Here is a 19,049-nt window from a genome sequence, read left to right as displayed (position 1 = left end):
ACTGTGCTTGAGATGGTATTTCAGCCAACAGACTCGATGGCTTGGAGAAGACTCACCAGCAAATGTTCCTAACAGGATTCCTCCCACCCCAGCCCTAAAGGAGGAGGAGCTGTGAACCGAGTGTGTGCCTTTGGTCTCGGCAAACCCTGGCACCCCTGTGGAGATGCCTGTGTCCCGAGTGTGATGGTGTCACGTGTGCGGCTGTGGGTTGTGCACACTTCCGGGCCAAAGTGCACATAAATCCAAACAACAGAGAAGATATTTTTTGTTTTCTTTATGAATCAAGTCGTTGAAAAGGCATTATTTTCATAAATCGCTTTTACTCTTTTATAATTTCTCTTGACAATAATTCTTGGTGAGTATGCAGATAACAACAACAATGCAAGCTTAATATTCACTCAGACTTAATCAAATAGGTCATATAGTCTTCATTTTACCCATTAAAATATTTTAATTTATAAAAATTAATCTAAATATAAATATTAACACTAAAGATTGAAATCACCTGATGACAAAATAATTCTTTGTGTGCTATAACATATGCTTTTATGATTTTTTTTAAAACAGTAAATTATATCTTTGCACGTATTTGGCACGATAAACATTTGTAAAAATTCAAATGCTTAGAGCAGGTGGGATTTTTTTTAAGATTTTTTTTTTTTTTTGCAATGCCTACACAGTACACATTTGTCTGTCAAAGAAGACTGAATACTTTAACATTGTAACACGATAATAGTTGCTTTTCATGCCTCTTAAGGAAAACAACCTACTCCAAACTTTGTTGGCTTGTTTAAATCACACTAACGGAACAAAAGCCAGAGAGTTATTCTATTAAAATTAGTAATTTCTGTATTGATATTACATACACAATATTAGTTATTATTTATTAGACGAATATGCAGACCAACCACCATTAATGACATTTCATAACACGCATACCTGCATAAACCAGAACCTGGGAATGTATTGTATACATACACAAGAACAGTCAGTGGAGGAGGAGACTGAAAAACAAAAAAATTAATAGGCATCCTACTCTGTTTAATTTCCTTTCCTGGATTGCATATATAAATAAAATCTATTTGTTTTATATATATATTTATATATTAAACAGAGTGGGCCAAATTCTTCCCTCACATCTGTGCAAACCAGTTTCAGAGAACTAATACTGTGTGAGAGTAAAAGAAGGCCTAATTTCACCCAGAATGAAGACATTGGGTCAGATCTTGGGCAGATGAAAATTCCTTGAAGGAATGGAGTCACACTTATGTATTGTAAGTGGGAAGATGACTGTAGTTATTCCAAGGGTTCCTCACATGCAGCTGGACATCAGAGTACTGGCAAGCTAGATGTCAAATGTGGATGGCAGATTTGCAACTGGCACTGTCTTTCCAATCAACCCATCCAGCCATTCCCTGTCTTCCCCACTTGTCTCCCTAAATCCAGCCTAGTCAGGAAATTTGCTTGTATTTGCCCAGCCACAGACATTTCATGGCCTGGTGTCCCAGGGAACAAAGGAACTCTCCTTCCTGGTACCCACAGCTCTTGGGAGAGCTCACCACTCCTTAGTGCTGAGAAGAGCTTGCCAGCCCATGCCTTCCTTCATAGCACATTTTGCATCAACCCCATCTGCTCTTGGGTACCTGCTCTGCCACTGGTGTGGAAGGTAAGGGATTCACTGGCTTATCACCTCCTCTGACTACCTTCTTTGTATTCTTCAGAGCAAAAAAAACCACAAATTGGCAATGTTCTCCCACAAAAGGGTGAGAGGGACACCCTGTAAGCAGCATCCTCCCTCCTGGGCATCTGCCAAAGGGCCTTCTAGTTTGACTCACCTGTTAAGGGTCTCAAGAAATGAAAGAAAGAATATTACTATCCAATTCAGAGTGGTCCAGTAGTAGTGGGGTGCATGTGGCACCAGCAACAGGCCCCAGCTACTCTCTGGTGTATCCAGACTAGTATAGGAAGTGATGTCTGGGCTACATTTGCCTCCTTTTCAGAAACACCAGTGAACGCCAGAAAGGAATCTCTTGCAAGCTGCAGCCACCCCACAACCACCAGTCAGTCAGAAGAGATCTCATCTCCAACACTTTCACTTCCTTTTTCCAATATTAAAGGTTTGGACACAATTTATTCTGAACTACAGCATGGTCGGCCACCACCAAGTGGACAATGCTGCCAAGAATAAGACATACGAAGGTGTTGGTTTCTTTAACAGTGTTCAGATGTTTCCAGACACTGGGATCACAACTCAGCAGACATCTGGTCCACATGTGTGGCCACCAGTTCCTGGTTCAGCATGACACCCCTGCTGCCTAGAGCAATATCCCTAGCTCTGGAGTTGGAACATTCAATCTGCGAGATGCACTCTCAGAGAACAGAGAAGTCTTCCCCCTCCTACCAACCCTCCCAAGACTTCCACTGACTCCCTGGGAGCAAAGCGAGGTACACAAATTCTCCTCTCCCTCCACGCAGCTGAAAAGCAGCACACACTGCACAGAGTTGTTCTTATTGCTCGACAAGACAGATGCCCACATGAATAGTAAGAGGTCAGCAAATATGGATCACAGGTCTGCTTTGGCAGATTAATTGGCCTATAATTATGACTGATTGAGTATACAAAAACATACTGCATTTTAAAGACTACATACTTTAGTACAATTGATAGGGAGAAAAAGTGCATCTTAAAAGGTGGAGCCTTGCTTTTGAAACATAGCATCCTGTCTAGAGTCCTCTGAGAACTTTAAGGCAGAGTTTCCTGTAGCGGACCACAATGCTGAAGACTTGGACAGCTTTCTCAGTGAGGTATCCAAATGAAGCCCTATAACTGAGGCTCTGTGGGTTCTTGAGGGTCCATTTTCAGCTGGACATACACAATGGCTGTTAAGAAAAGGCACTCTAGTGTACAGCCTTAGGCAGTGTGTTATTGGCAGTAGGGAAGAGTAAGTTTAGTACATCACAGCAGATCCTATAGCAGGTTCCTAAAACAGAGAGGGACAGGAAAGAAAAAACATATGAGTGAAGAACTAAACAAACCTGCTGAAGAACACAGCCATGTCCTTTCCCTTCTCACCTCCCCACATATTTCCCACATGTCCTGTAGCAGACTTCTTTGGGACAGTCAGCTTTTTCCTTTATCCCTCTATGGCTGCTGTAGAAGAAATGACTGACAGCTGTCCTGGGTGTCCTGAGAGAAGCCTCTTTGTTCAAACCCTGCAGAGCCAATGTGTGACCTGTCTATCCCTTAAATTCCACTGAGATAACCTTTTAACATTTCTCAACAATTGGTGAAATTCAAGGTGACTCTCACCTGCCAGGTTATAATGCACAGCTGGTTCTGTGAAGGTGTGGTTCAGAAGTCTGAAATGCACGGCATAACTAATTTATTTATTCTTTAAAAAATATGGGTAGCACATTCCTGGAGACCTGGCAGCCAGGCTACATTATCACAAGCTGACATTCAGGAGCTGCTATTCTATAGTGTATATAGTCAGACATCTTCCAGGACACTGGTCATATTTGTTTGGGAGTTGCCTCAGCAGTCTCTATTATTTTTTTCCTCAAATTATCAAAAGAAGATTTCTGAAGATACTGAAATACAGATACCTACACAGATTTGACTATCTCTATTTGACTGATCTTAACAAAGTTTTAAAAACATTTGTTTACCATTAAGTCCTTGGCAGTGCTTTTCCTTTCTTTAGTTCTTTGTGTTAGAGATCCTTGAAGCATGAAGTTTCTGTTAAACGTTCTGACAGTGGTAACTGGAGAGCCATCTATTTTTTCACCTGGGAAAAATACAAAAGGGGAGATTTTTTCACATAAGTGATTGAAGCAGATATAAAAATACTTCTGAAGAGTCACAGCTTCTAGAGAGACATAACTTCCCCTAAGATGTGTGAGAAAAGTTGGATTTAATTTAAATTAAAAACAGCAGGCTGTGGTACTCCAGATAAATTAAATTTGAGGCCATGTCAATCAGTGGAATTACAAAAGAATAGTGCAGTGAACAAAACCCTAGAATTTTCAGAGATAATATGCACTGCAGAGTTAAAAAAAAATAATCAAGATCCAAAATATGAAAGAACAAAACCCACTTGATTTTATAAAGACATTTCACAGCCATTCTCTGGCATACCAGGAATATTGCTGAGCCATTTCATACAGACTGAAATCAGCAAATACAGACTTTAAGGATGTGGTGGGTTATGGAGGGTGGCAGCCACACTTTGTGGTGCCCAGCCATGCTGCAGCAGCAGCACCCCTCTTGCAGGGCAAGTATTCAGCGTTCCTCATTTGCTTTTTCCAGCCTTCTGCCTCTGCTCTTGTTTACTTGCCACTGTCACAACTTTCACTGAAGAGAAAGTGGTGATGCTTTTAAATGTGACAAAGGGATATTTTATATAATGCAAGTACCTGGAAAATGAGGAGGATGGAACAGTCTATTAGGCTTTCTCTGTTCATTTTGTAACTTAAACTTTTCCCTAATTTGCTGACCTGTACATTATATTGAATCTTACAAAGAGAGTCTCTCTCATTTACTTAACACTTTAGGCGTACCTTTTATTGGTGGAGCTGGAAGTTTTCTCCTCTGCTGTCTTGATGTGTCTATTGTATGCATCTGTAAACAACATACATGCATTACTCAATTCCATTATAGAGAAAGAGGCAAGATTTCCCCAATGTATTTTTTGAATACTACATAATGTTCTGGCACCTGGTTTGTTTGCTTTTGATCCCGTTTCCTTGTCAGGCGAACACAGGGAGCCACGTTCAAGCCTGCAACAGTGAGAGCTGATATTCTGCTCTCAATATCTGAAATCTTCAAAGAAAATAAAAGAGAGAGACAGACAGATGGGGAGGGGGGAAAAGAAGTTTTAAAATTACTGTGGATGCCACTACTGAAATATAACCCTCCCCCAGTAAAATCCTCTTTAATAAGAAAATATAAACAGATGGCTAACTTCTTCAGCAATTCTGACACCTTCCTGCATTCTTTAGTCCTGATATTTAAAGGGGCTTAATTTGTTAGTAAAGATGGAGTAAAAGAACAATCCAACCTACCTTGTGACTCCAAGGAAGAGGCATTTTACTCCTTTTGAGGAAAAAAAGAAAGGAGAAGAGAAAACCTGCATCTGCTATCTCCTGATTACCTTTAGCTGCATAATCCCAAATTCATTCAAGCTGTGTTTTTAAAGGGCTACAATCGAACAATGACTTTGTGGGACACATTTCCTAACTCAAAATTAATTTCATACACATGCAAAGTACATCCTCTGTCACAAAATCTAAACATTTGATCTTAAATATTTATAGTTCAATGTATATGCATATTAAACACAAGCATGCATAAATGCAGGCATACACTATATAAAAGGACTGAACGGAAAACAAATTGCCAGGGAAAAGTAGTCTGATATTGAGAGTAGTGGAGACAAGTATTGACAAAAGAGAAAGAAGAGTCAGTGGTATAACCCAACAGTTGATTCACAATGACACCTGAAGCCACAATTGCCTTCACTCTGCAGATCTTCCATTGGCTCCTTGCATAGTTTAGGCCTCTCTCCTTCTCCCTCTCACTCCCATTAACAGATTTACCCTAAAATAATGACCAAAGCCAACAGAACACCACTGCCAGTTTACGAAGCAGTACAGCAATTCACTTTTGACATCGGAGACACGTCAGGCTTTCAGATCTTTGCTCACTCCTGAGTTGAGCATGCTTCCACTGAGTAAAATCACCAGGTACTTCCCATTAAACCCTGACAGAGTCAGGTCAGGGCATCTTGCTGGGTACAGACTGGGCAGTGAGCTGCAAGCAGTGTCAACCCTTTGAGGTCTGGCAGCGTATCTTGTTCAGCTTTTAGCACCAGATTACAATGTGTTCTGAGCCCCAGCCTTTCTGGAGCCTGCTAGAGTGGTGCTAGATCACCGTGCACAAGAGTTCTTGCCTTTGGCTGGCATGTGTGCTGCTTAGCACCTAAATCCCACAGCAGGCATGCAAGCCCTAGGCTCTGTCCTTGGCTCAGCCTCTGGCTGCTGTTGGCCTTTGCTGGTAGAAAGCTGCCAACAGTGGCATCTTTTGGAAAGTGCTTGACAAGCTGCTGATTAGATAAACTGCCTCAGACTCTATCTGCTGTCTGACCGGGGCCACGCGCATGACACAGAGTACATGCACCGTGGGAGCTGCCTGGCAGCAAGGAGCAGTCCAGCATTAGTATTGCAGTGAGTGGCACTGCAGTGCCATGTCCAAAACCAAGCTGAAGGAAGAAACAAAGAGATACAATACATCTGGCTGGGCTGAGTTACACAGCTCAGTTATGCTCTGCTCAGCTTGTGATGCAGTCAGCAGCCTTGGGTCATCAGACTACAGCAGAATATTCAAAGTGTATACAGTGAGGTGGGTGTTAGGCAAGGCAGTGTGAAACTTGCAGATGGAGAGGAGCTGCTGTCCTCACCTGAAGCTCTGCATGATGAACCTGGGCAGCTGCTGTGGCCACCTGGTCCTCCAGATCAGCCAGCTCAGATTCCTCAGTAACACTGTTGATCTTGCGCGCAGCATCTTCCAGGTTGGTCAGCTGCCCCTCCAGCCCATACACCGTGCTGGCTGTCAGGTACACCTGCAGGGCCAAAGTGGGGACAGGTGTCAGTGATTCCTGGTTTGTGGGCATGCAGGTTTGAGCAGACTTCATTTTCCATCATACCTGCAAGCTTCCCTGCTTGCTAGCCCACTACAGGGAGATTTACCTGGCAGAGGAAAGTCATGGGGAAATAATCTGAAAAACACACATCCACAAAGAGAAGGGATGAGCGAGGTGGCTGCATTACAGATTCCATAGGTGCTACAATTGTATTCCAAACCAGATTTGTTCCAGATTGATCAGCAAAGAAAAAAGTTGAAAAGTTTGCTTTTTTATTATTGATATTCCATCGCATAACACCCTAAGTCTACAAAGGGAAGTCAACAGATCACACCTCATATACAGCCGTGTTTCTTTAAACCCATTTGATGCTTTCTGGCAATAAAAACTGCATGAATAACTGTTCAGCAGCAAATAGTTATGAACTTCCTATGGAGGAAATGTGCTTATATGTATAACGATTTTCCAATCCTGCTCTCACCCAAATATACAGCAGGCAAAATCTTCCCACCTCCTGGGCCTTTGAGTGAATATGTGGAGGATCAATAGGTTTATTTGGGCCACATAAGAGAGAATTACTGACTTTATAATTCAGAGTTCTTCCCTAAAAATAAACAACTCTTACTGTTTCAGCCCACCTCTGGTATCTATAACTACAGCTAAAGGTTTCATTTCCCATTCAGCCCTTCAGAGCAGTAATTAGTGATACACTGTGTCTCCTTGTTTCTTTTATTTCACAAACCCCCTAAGGTACATGGAGGTCACTGGTTTATTGAAGAGGGTAATTTTCAAGCATTGGCTTTTGACATCTGTGCTTAAAATTGTGCAGAACCACATGAAAATACTGCACTTTCTGCCCATTTACTCCTTAGCCAAGAGACTTGTTTCCATGAGGCTGGTAACAGCACAGTGGAAATGAAATATATATTCTGATTTTCCTCATTGCAATAGCAGTAAAGACTATGTTTTTACAAACCTAGCATGAATTCAACATGGCTGTGGCTGACTTCAGGGTTCAAAGGGCAAGCAAATAGATCTGAAGCAGATCCTTAAGCCAATACCTTCATTTCATACGTCTTCTACTCCAGTCATCTGCCCACAATTCCTGGATCATTCAGTCCTTTGACATAAGAGATATTCAAATAATTTATGGCAATGCTCTGACTTTATGGATCAAAATGGTGGAGAATGACCAGACTGAAATTTGGTTACTTTTTATTCCTTTTCTATTTCATTATTGTTTCTTAGTTGCTTGAAATAGTTTTCTTTTTTTCTTTGTGTCAGTTGTAGATAGGTTTTTTTCATGCATGTGACTTTGCTAAGAAACAAAATCACTACATCTGTACAAACTGCATCTTGTAAGAACACTTCCTAACTGCAGGCATGAAATCTTTGAAACACATACCTGAAAGAAATAAGTGATCTGATGTAAAATTTTCACTGAAGTACCTGGGGACACAGGTGATCCATAAAGTTAACGTGATGATTTAAATAGAAATGCTCCTGGTTTTGTGAGGTTTAATAATTCTTACTGTTCATTTAAATGATACATCTTTTAAATAAGACATACCACAGCCAGTTTAGATAAAAAGGCAATTTTTTTAGATTTCCCTGTCACATCTAAAAGCTTAGAGAAAGAAGAAATAGAACATTTTGAACAGCAGCATATTTAGAAAGTTAAAGAAAAGATGCATTTTAGGTGCTGTGGCAAACATCTCTGCACAGTAAGATGTCCTTTTCAAGAGGGGGAAAAAATCCAAAGAAAATGGGACTGATAGAAGAATGTCATTTTTGTCATCAGTGTTTCTGTAAGTCTATCAGCCCCTACATTTGTGAAATATTAATGAACATTTTCCAGCTGGAACTAAAGAAAATATTTTTCTGAAGAATATTCCCTTTACTTGGACAATTGTTACATTTCCCAACAGCAATGGTGTCCTTGCAGGTCTCCCCTAAAATATGCCCTTATTCATACATTCATATTTAGCTTGTGGAGACTTATTTTACTGTCATTTAGGTATGCACAATTTCCACAAAACTCCAACCTTTTGCTGGTACAGGTGGCCCTACATTCTTCATACTGTTGCATGCACAGTCCTCAAAAAGCTAGAGAGAGCAAAAATGAACAAAGTGTTTATAAACACTCAGATCCTCTTGCAAAGTTGCTGCAAAGAGGATGTGGTTCACGGCCCCAGCTGCAATGGGAAAAGTTATGGTTTCCTGCATTTCTAAAGGCTCTTTACCATGAAGTGTAATGGTGAAATCTTCAAACTGTGAAGCTTTTGCCATCTACTTCATGTCCTGTGTGGGACAGAGAAAGATGTTCTGTGGGGACAACAGCAAATTTGTGCTGGATACCTTGTGAATTCTGCAGAGAACTGGGAGAAGCTAGACCAGAGATGCTGCAGCGAGGGCAAAGCCAAAGCAAGAAATTCTCAGCTTCTGTGCCCAGTGTCTGCTCAGTGAGAAATGCTTGGCCCAAATGAATGATTAGTGGCCACAGCACCACAGATGCCAAAGCTCCGCATTGCTGGGAGGGATTATCAAAGTGCAGTTGGGAAAAAAAAACATGCACCTTAGATAGTTTACAACACAGTTCTCCACAGAAAAAAACATGTGGGACCAGATTTCCCCAATTTGCTCTTTGTCCTGCAGAATTTCTTAGTTCTTCTGAAGATGTGGTCCAGCATGCACTTGGATTTTTATTCTATATTCACTCCCCTACCAGATGAATTCTGTGGTGTTTGGACCTTTAGGATACTTTACTATTTCATAAAAGAGAGTCCAGTGCCAGGAGTGGCTTTTAGTGCCATAGAGTATCTTCCACCTAGTTCTTAGCCTGGGGCTGCTGTGGAAATATGTTTTTGTGGAGGAAACCGATTTTATCCTCTAAGAGGAAATTCTGTCTGAAAATTTTCTGGGGCTAAAGAAAACCAGGATTTGCTTTCTTGAATTGATCAGGATGATATAATGGGACAGTGCAGATTCCTATGAGATTTTTAAGGGCTCCTAATGAAGGGAAAGAGCACTGAAATGTAATTACTTAAATGTGGGAGGAAGAGAAAGTTAAAAGTGTACCAACTCCATTAACTGGATTCACAAAAATTTCCAATGAGTAGTGACTTCCTTCTATGATTCGGCATTGCACTTTGCCCTGCAGATGACAGGTATTCATGGAAAAGGATGGATGATTCGGATGTCGCCAAACAAATGTTTGTTTAATTTGGATTCTCCAGCCTGCTCTTTCTAACAGTGCAGGAGGCAGCTCCAGATCCCTTGGTGCTAAGCAAGATGTGCAGGAGATGTTGGGGGGAGGAAGAGCTTCTCCACTTCTCTCTGTGACTGACGACATGCTTTTTCCACCTGTTCTTGGAGTGACGAGGCTATGCTGAGACTAGGAGATGTGTGGTTTCAGCCAGGTGTGGCATAGCCACACTGCCATAGAGGTGTGGAGGGCATAAATGAGTTTTTTGAGACAGAGCTTCTAAACTTAGTTGTAAACCTCAAAGCATCCAATTCCTCCTCCCTTCTATATTTAAAGTACATATTAAAACCCCCGCTACTGACACAGTTAAGTAGTACTTAACTGTACACAATTTTTTTTTTTTCTATTTGTGTATTTGTTTAAAAACCCCAAATTAATTTTGAACATCCACTGATGCTGCCTATGTGCTTTCCCTTTCAATTTGGTGCACACAAACAGGGGCGCTCACTCACACATGTGACTCTTTCACATACTGATTCATCTTACATTTTCTTCCAGTGTGGTGAGCTGCTCATCAAGTCTGACAGGATCTGTGCCCAATGGGAGGGTTCCCCTTCCTCTGTCCTGAATGTCATCCGGGAAGTCACAGGGATCGGTGGATTCTGCTATCAGTTCTTCAGTAGCATTGATGACTTTCAGGACTTCTGTAGATATGTTGCAGAGAGAGACAGCAGAGTACTTCTATTTTGTTACAAGAACAGACAGAGAAAACAACAGCATTAAATTAGCATAGAGGGGTAAGATATAAATCACCTTCTACTAACCCCAGCTCTAGCTATGCTAAAACCATATCCATGGCTCTCTGCTGCAGACACAAGAACCATGGAATGGAATTGGAATTTATTTACCATTTCCTTCTTCCCTTTCTCACATACCCACACTGCTACAGCATGCAAAATAACATACACATGCAATTCTTCTACAACAGAATTCTACTGGAGGGATGGTCCAAATCTTATCCCAAAGGAGCACACAAATATCCAGCTTCAAACTCTACATGAGCTACATAAAGCTGGTTTCGCAGAAGTGTTTTAAACATGTTTTAAAACACAGTTTTCCTTTTTGGATACTGGCAAAGAGATGTGCAATGATCTATGTCTGTATCCACAGGAGCCATTTCATTATGGATGCAAACATGGAAAAGCAATCTTCAGCAGCCCTGTAAGGATAGCATTTTACTAAAATGTTTATTATGAACTAAATGATCATCCCAAATAAACAAAGATTGAGCTATAAGTGTGCAAACACTTGTATCCTTTTATTTTTTTTAATTTCAATTTACCTCTTCTTTAATATGGAATAAATTATATCAGATACCAAGGAAAAGCATGCAGTTTTATCTATTTTTAAAAAACAACTGAAAAGCTTTTTATCAGTGTTCCTTACTTGTAATTTGTAATTAACTGTCCTGATTCTTATGATTTGCACATAGCTTTAAGCTTTAAGCTTTTCCTCTGATGAAGGAAAAAAAAAATTCACCAGATGTACCTTCAAGCACCAAGGTCAATATCCAAATGATACAGCTTGGAGACTAAGCCAAAGATTATTGAAGCCAATAAAAATACTGTCACTGAATATATGTGCAATACCTTTAGTGTTGCTTTGCCTAAAAGAAAGTGTGGGAAAATTTAAACCAAAATTTAATTAATTCCTCAAACCTGTAAATACTTATGCATGTGAATTAGGGGCTCACCTGTCTGTAAATTTTCTCAAAAAGGAAGTATCTGCAGATCAGTACTGAGTAAATGGACAATCTTTGGGTGTTACACAGAAAATTCTATGGTACTGGAGAGCATAACTCATTAAAAATGTCTATAGGCAGGATACAGGAGAAATAATGTTCTTTTGATTCTCACAATTTCTGATGGGTTAAATTGGAAACATATTTTCATTATTTCTTTCCTTTAATCAGCCGTCCATTCTTATGTTAGGTAAGACTTCTACTGAAAAGTTACATTTTTAGCAGTACATACTCAATTGTTGTGTATCAATACATTAAGGTATCTTTAGCACTATTACTCATCTGAATTACAAGAAATAATTAGAATGAGAGATTAAAGAGAAGAAGAACAAAGAAAATACAGTATGCTACAGCACTCGATCTTTAGCTTGTTAGGACAGCCAACGCAGCCCCAAAAAAGCAGGCCTGGGACTCTCTTACAGAGAACAAATACTTGAACTCCATGAATAGCCTACTAGCTTTTTCCCATTTATTTTCACAAGTACCAATTAGGTTAAAATCAGATCGATAATTTTATAGGAAGAAGAGAAAAATCAATGCTACTTTCATTATTTACTTCTACAAGTAGCTAGTTCTTATATTTGGTGAGTAGTGAACAAAAAAGGATGAAGGCCAGACACTATATATTCTTCATCATATTCACTGATATATGTTCTCCATTTCAATAACTATAGCCTCACTTTAGTTTTCATTATTTCTTAAATTTTTATTATCCTTTATAGTTAATGATGAATTAAAAATATTAAATTAAATTAGAAACAGTTATTTTATACCACAATATAATCCATATTGGCACTTTTCACAGACCAATTACTATAAAATAATTTTTCTGTTTTCCAGGTAAAGTTGTCTGTGATAGATATCTTTGTGAAATCAAGATTTTGAGTGAAAAATACCCTAGCTTCTTAATAGGAAATGGATAGGGGAAAAGAAGTTCAACAGGAAAGAATAGAATAGAATAGAATAGAATAGAACAGAACAGAACAGAACAGAATAGAATAGAATAGAATAGAATAGAATAGAATAGAATAGAATAGAATAGAATAACTTTTCATTTGGAAGATGATGAATGATCACTTAGTCCAGCTACCTGACTAGTTCAGGGATGACCAAAAGTTAAAGCATGCCCTTAAAGGACATTGTCCAAATGCCTCTTATACACTGACAGGGTTGGGCACTGACCACCTCTCTAGGAAGCCAAGTTTGAGCAACCTCACAGTGAAGAAATGCTTCCTAATGTCCACTCTAATCCTCCATAGGTGCAGAAATGTGATTTGTAAAAAGCTGGATACTCAGTTCATGATTTTCCGCATGTTCTACCCTCCTTTTGAGCAACTATCAAAAGCTGTTAAAACAACTCATGTTCCAAAATTGTCAGTTTTCAAATATAGTAAGGTATTCTAGATATAATTATTTAACATGTGTAATGGGAAAAACCCAAAATAAATTAAAAAACAATAATAAAAAAAAGAAAATGTGTTGCAGGGTTTTAGTACTTCACAAACCTCTCCCTTCCCTGACCACCCGTGTCAAACTCAGGATTTATAAGACCATATAAAAATCACCTGAAATTCACAGGCAAACACACATCATGATCATCCTGGTAGGTGGATTTCAAATTGCTCCAACCACCTCTTGGTTGTCTAATTTATCTTGCCATTGCAGGAAAGGTCATTGCTTACACTTCTAAGTGACTCACAGGGACAGCTGTCATGCCATGACACAGGCCATGTCTTGTCAATCAAGTCAAAGAACTAATATGGATGTGGTAGATGTAGAAAGCAATCTCTGGTACAAATATCCAGCACAGGAAAGCTAAGTGCAACCATTCTTCTTGAAACTCTGGGATGCATTCGGATTTCAACTGGGCTACCCTACTTCTGAATTAACACCACCACTCCCAAATCAAATCTATGCAGCAGACTAAGTATGAATGTTTCTATTAGTTATGAGAATCTTTGTTTTTTTTACTGAATTTGAGACTAAACATCTAATGGAATGAATCAAACACACATTTAGCCTTTTTATGATAATTAATATACATGGTCACCAACATGTTACGAACACAGTCAAAATAACATGCTCGATTTCTCTGAGTTCTTTGTGATTGAGTCTTAAAACCAATGAAATGCTAAAAATGTGTGTGTATGCAAGCATACATACATGTTTGCACTGAATATAACAAATATCTTGTAAAACTTCTTTACTGCCATTTCTGTTTGTCAGATGGGAAGTAATCCTGTTTTGAGAAGATTATGTTTCAGTGGTCCAAAGATCAAGTGGTCTTGCTGACTGTTAGCCACTTCCCTTTCCTTTTGTTGCCTCTCTTTCCTTTCCCTGTTGATGCTGACGGTATTTCCTGTGTTGTTTAACTCAAGCATGCTACAATGGAAAGTGCTTTATAGACCACTATTTGCATTCTTGCACAAGTAACAGAAGGAAAACAGGATGATAGAACTGAAGCAATATTAAGTACCCAAGCTGCTAAGATCAGATGAGCTTTACGTCTTTGTATACATCTCAGCAGCCTGTGACATTTTTCACATCCTTTCCTTTGCATGAACATTATGGCTTTTATTTTTGATGCTCTCAAAACAGTTCTCTATCACTAGCATTACTTTTTTCTGCCCAGTGTACTCAGCCATTAATGTTTTCTTTTTTTTTGCTGCCACTACAATGTCATCATTAGGCTCTTTTACAGAGCATGGGAGGGGGTGACCTGCAATTCAACAGAGAACACTGACATCAGCTAGATCAAGAAGTAGAGCAAGAACATCTTTCCAGCACTAGCAGTCGTGGCAGTATTGACCACATCCTTGATGACTTGTGATGCAATCATTTTTAGCTCCAGTGTCAAGGTGTTATATCATGCACTGAGTCACAGTCGATATCCATCCTTTTATAGGCATTTATAGGGAGTTAAGGGGAGCTGGGGAGAAGATAAGTTTTGCTTTGCCACTAATTAACTCATCCTTTCAGAGTAACCTGACTCAATCCAAGCTGTGTGAAAACAAAATCAAACTCCAAACCTGCCTCCCTCATCTCCCCATCCTATGGGAGTTCATAGTAGAATTTTGAGAAGGCCCTGAAAAGCCCAATGAAAGTCCTTCACGGGCCAGCAAAATCTGGGACACAAGTCACAGTGTGGGAAGAAAAGAGCCATCAATACCCAGTATCTGTGGCAGTCATCAACCCTGACCTTCAAAAGATCTTCGGCCCAAAAGTGAGCCCTAACCACTCATTACCATGAAAATCGTGGGGAAAAAAAGGCTATATTCTGCCTGGCTCTTTGAAGGCAGACAAGTATACCATGATAATCTGTGATATCAAGGAATTACTCTTCTCTTCAAGTTTAAGACTACCTGCCTTGACCTTTATTATCAATATCTTCATTTATGGGCATTCCTTTAGAAAAAGAAAGCAAAATTATCTTACAGACTGAGAGCTATTATTCTACTGATAGTCTCCGAAGTATAACACAGAGAAATAAAGTCTCTCTTTTTGACTGTGCTAGGTAATGCTGAATATTACATTTTACTAATTCAATCCACTGTCCTAATATAGTTACAGATATTATGCTTATTAATATTTAATGCCTTATTTCTAGAGACAAGTTGCCTATAATCATGAGAAAGGAAATTATTTTCCAAGAAGTGAAGTATTATAGGCTAAGTTGGAAATTAAAATATTTCCATCTTAAAATCCACACAGGATTCTGATATACAATGGACACATACTGATGACATTACACAACTGGAAAAACTTTTTCTTTAATGTCACCATTGATATTTTTACTAAATAAAATCAAGTTAATTAAAAGGTGATTAAAACTCATAGGACAAAATTAAGAGCAAGGAAAAAAGAAAAAAATTGAGAGAAATGTCTTGCTAAATTAAGCATCAACTTCTAACAAAAAGTGATTCTTATTTTATAATGGAGAGAATGATGTATGACATACTAAAAATAGCAGGTATTTTAATATACAAGATAAGCATGTATTTGCTCAGGGAAGATAATGAAAATATTTTTTAATATGTGATCCTCATAAGCTGAGATTCAACTAGCACAGAATATAGAAGCCTCTTTCCACCTAGAAGAATGATAAGCAACAGTCACTAGCAGCAAAGTGAGAAAATATCTACTTACTGTACAAACTCTACAATGAATTAAGGGTTTTGATTATTTTTTAAACTGAGAGCTTAGAAAGATTTTTGAAGACCACTATGGTCAGAAAACTTCCTTCCAAATTTCTTAATATAGGTGAGTACATGACAATAGAAAGTTCATACACCTTACCGTTGTCTGCTGTTCTTATTTACTAAACCCAAATTTTCATCACAAGGCAAAACAAGGGAGCCAGCCTGCTCCACATGTTAACTGTGATTATAAAATAATTTTCTGCAATGATTATTGATTGTGACCAAATGGTATGATTTTTCAGGCCTCATATTTCCAGGAAAACATTTTGAGTTTAAGAATGTTGATTGGGAAATATGGAAACCCTCAATATCACGTTAAGGCATCTCTTACTACATAAGAGATGTAAAAAGACACAAACAAAACAAAGCTTTCTCACCTGCTGCAATACAGTGGATAAAAACTGCAGCTTTAAATGAAGATCAAAAGCCTTTTGTTTTTCCTAGATAGTGGGAAAGCAGTTAAATAAAAAGGCAGAAAAGTTATATTAACAGCTACAGAAGTTAACAACTATATAGGTTCAGAATTACAGGGAAGTTTAGGATAAACAGCAAGAATAAAGAAACTACCAAGATTAAAACAGCATAAAATTTAGATTTTACATTTATTACTAAAATATTTTAAATAAAGCAATGCCTAATTTAATTTTATTTGTGAGATTTAGACTAACAGACCTCATGGAGACAGACATTGCAAATCACACACAATTGATTATAAAATGAAACAGAGGGAAAATACTATTTCCACTGTCACAAAAAGTGTCACTAGGAATGGAAAAATTACTTTAGCAGCAGTGTTAATAATAAGAAGAAAAGCCAGCTATCTTCACTTTTGGAGTGTACACAGCAGCAATTTAGACAGTAGTTACCAAAGAGTCTGTACCTCACTTATGCCACAGTCAGATGCCCATGTGAGAAACACCTGGGCTAAGTTAAATGAGATGTCTTGTGCCAAATCACTTCCTACTGTTTGCTGCTCTCCTTCTCCTGGCCTCACTGTCCCAAAACAAACAAGTAAAACCCTTCATAGTACAAGTCTCCAGTAACCAGTCAGTAGGCTTACAGTAATCTCCCTAATTTCCTTAGGCCTGTTTAAACTGAACTGACTGGTTTTGCCTTGAAGTAATGACAAAACTTCAGTTGCCCTGCTGGCTGTGCTGTGACAGAAGTATCTTCCAGCTGAGGAGTAGCATTTCCCTGAAACTCTTCCAGCTAGATCTGAAAGACCTCAGTTTTCACTTCCAAGTCTTGGGGCAGCTTACAAAAGAAGACAAAATAGTAATAAAAAATAGTTTATTTTCCCACCATGTTGTTCCAGGAGCTTACATTAATGTTCACTGATTTTCTGATTTTTTTAATGTAGAATAGCTTGGACATTTTCTCCCTAAGTAAATAAATCTTTGGCAAGGAGAGAACTGAAGGAGATTCCCCTTGCATGCACACTGCAAGAGCTGGCTTGGGTATACATGCACACAGGTGTCAAAGCTGAGACTATGGGAAAAAAGCTGTTTACAAAGATACTGCATTCCCCATGTGAAGGCAGCTGAAGTGTCACCTCTTTTGCCCTTCACCAGTAGATCCAACAGGGCTTTGATTCAGTTGCTTAAACACAGGTAGAGAAAGTGCAATTTGAAACAGCTTGAAGTGTGTGAGGATTTTGAAACAACACTGTCAGATATGACATAGACCTGGGAGTTTCATCTGGACTAGCAGCTTAAGGCCCTGTGGGACACTCTAAGATATCTCAGATGGTCTATCTACATCCATATTTATGCAAATGTATTGAGCCCAGAAAGCGTCAGAATTAGAGGTACACAAACATCACTGCTCGCTTTGAAAACTTTAAAAAAATAAATGTTCATGGTCTCAATGCTTGAAACGGAAGACTCAGATTTTGACAAAATAAACGTAGGATCAGCTTGATATTTCATACAAAAGACTGATTAATAGCAAATACATAGGAGAAACACCTTGAATGGGAATTTTGTTCTGCAAACCACTTAAACCTCAGTTTAAAGCTGGACGTACACTTGACTGCTTTGTTAAATTGAGAACTTAAAACTTTGGATCCATTAGCCCAATGTGAAGATTATTGTCTCATACCTCTTTTCACCTTCCCTAACCAAAATTTTTTCTCTGCTGTCATTCAAAATCCTGTGCATAGGTTATCTGCAGTTCATAAACCTTAAAGATCACTTTTTACAATGCTGTCCATGTTCAGTTTTCAATCCTGGACTTTGGGAGACTGCCCTGATAACTAACATAATCTTAAGAGCAATGACCTATGAAAACACAAGAATTAATCCAAGCATCTTGCACATAAAAATGTGAAACAACAGACACACAAATACCTTCCAAGCTGTTAACCCAGGAAGATATCATTTTATGTTCAGCACTACCATAATAGCAGCAACGTAGTAAGCTACTGTACTTATGCTGTTGTGTTTTCTGGCCAAAATGATCCACGTGGTTCTCCTCTAGAAACTTTTACTCAGAGACTTCTAAAGCTTTTAGTCATATGAAGCTGGATGGCTGTTTCCTATAAACCCCTTCCTGAACCAACAAACCAGCCAAAATACCTAGGAATTTAGGCAGTTGCAAGATAATGATCACAAAAACTACAACACCATCTTCTGTGAGGACAGTGCCTGCACCAGCACAAATGCCTAAAGAAGCCCAGCCACCAAGAGACACAGGCTCACTCTTGGTGTTCCAGCACTGCTGTGTCAGCATCCCAGACATCCCTGCTATGATGCTTCAACACGTCTGTGGTACACAGGAGGTATTCACTGGCATGTGCATGTCCAATGACATTCTCCAGCTCCACCAAGGCTGTGAGCAGAGATCTCTCCAGTGACTGAGTCCAGTGAGCCCCACGCTTGCCTGACCTCCCTTACTGAGCCCTGGCCACTCCCTCCAAGGCCAGCCCCGAGCACCGCTGCCAGCATACACACCAGGGAGCTGGCTCGCTCTTCTGCAGGAACATGCACCCACATGGCTATTCTACTTGCTAAAAAGACAGAGGCCAGGCAGATTTTCTAACAAGTCTCAATCTCATTATACCAGCAGTTGAACAGTGCTAATTTTCCTGGTGAAAAAAGCAAGATGTACTCTTGAAACAAAGGAAATAGGTCTCTGGCAAAAACCAACATGAAATGAGTTCATGCTTTCCCCAGAATAAAGTTTTTTAAAACCTAAGAAGAATA

General features: G+C 39.2%; 1 protein-coding gene across 5 annotated transcripts in view; it reads right to left on the bottom strand.

Moving 5' to 3' along the window:
- Positions 1-259: 259 nt before the first annotated feature.
- The window catches only part of MYRIP (myosin VIIA and Rab interacting protein), a 195,057-nt gene continuing 176,267 nt past the window's right edge, over positions 260-19,049 (bottom strand). For 4 of the 5 annotated variants that reach the window (XM_053963083.1, XM_053963094.1, XM_053963102.1 and 1 more), the window contains 7 exons: positions 16,224-16,286; positions 10,393-10,587; positions 6,459-6,620; positions 4,718-4,822; positions 4,561-4,621; positions 3,670-3,788; positions 260-2,981 (listed from right to left, as the gene is read on the bottom strand). In XM_053963083.1, the coding sequence (XP_053819058.1) occupies positions 2,949-2,981; positions 3,670-3,788; positions 4,561-4,621; positions 4,718-4,822; positions 6,459-6,620; positions 10,393-10,587; positions 16,224-16,286 (738 nt within the window). In that variant the 3' untranslated portion in view covers positions 260-2,948. The remainder of the gene's footprint in view (positions 2,982-3,669; positions 3,789-4,560; positions 4,622-4,717; positions 4,823-6,458; positions 6,621-10,392; positions 10,588-16,223; positions 16,287-19,049) is intronic. The other variant, XM_053963121.1, reaches the window with a different exon arrangement.

This window comes from Vidua chalybeata, chromosome 1, assembly GCF_026979565.1.
Source record: "Vidua chalybeata isolate OUT-0048 chromosome 1, bVidCha1 merged haplotype, whole genome shotgun sequence".
NCBI classification, from domain to species: domain Eukaryota; kingdom Metazoa; phylum Chordata; class Aves; order Passeriformes; family Viduidae; genus Vidua; species Vidua chalybeata.
The sequence above is the reverse complement of the archived record's forward strand: the minus strand, read 5'-3'. Positions and strand labels throughout refer to the sequence as shown.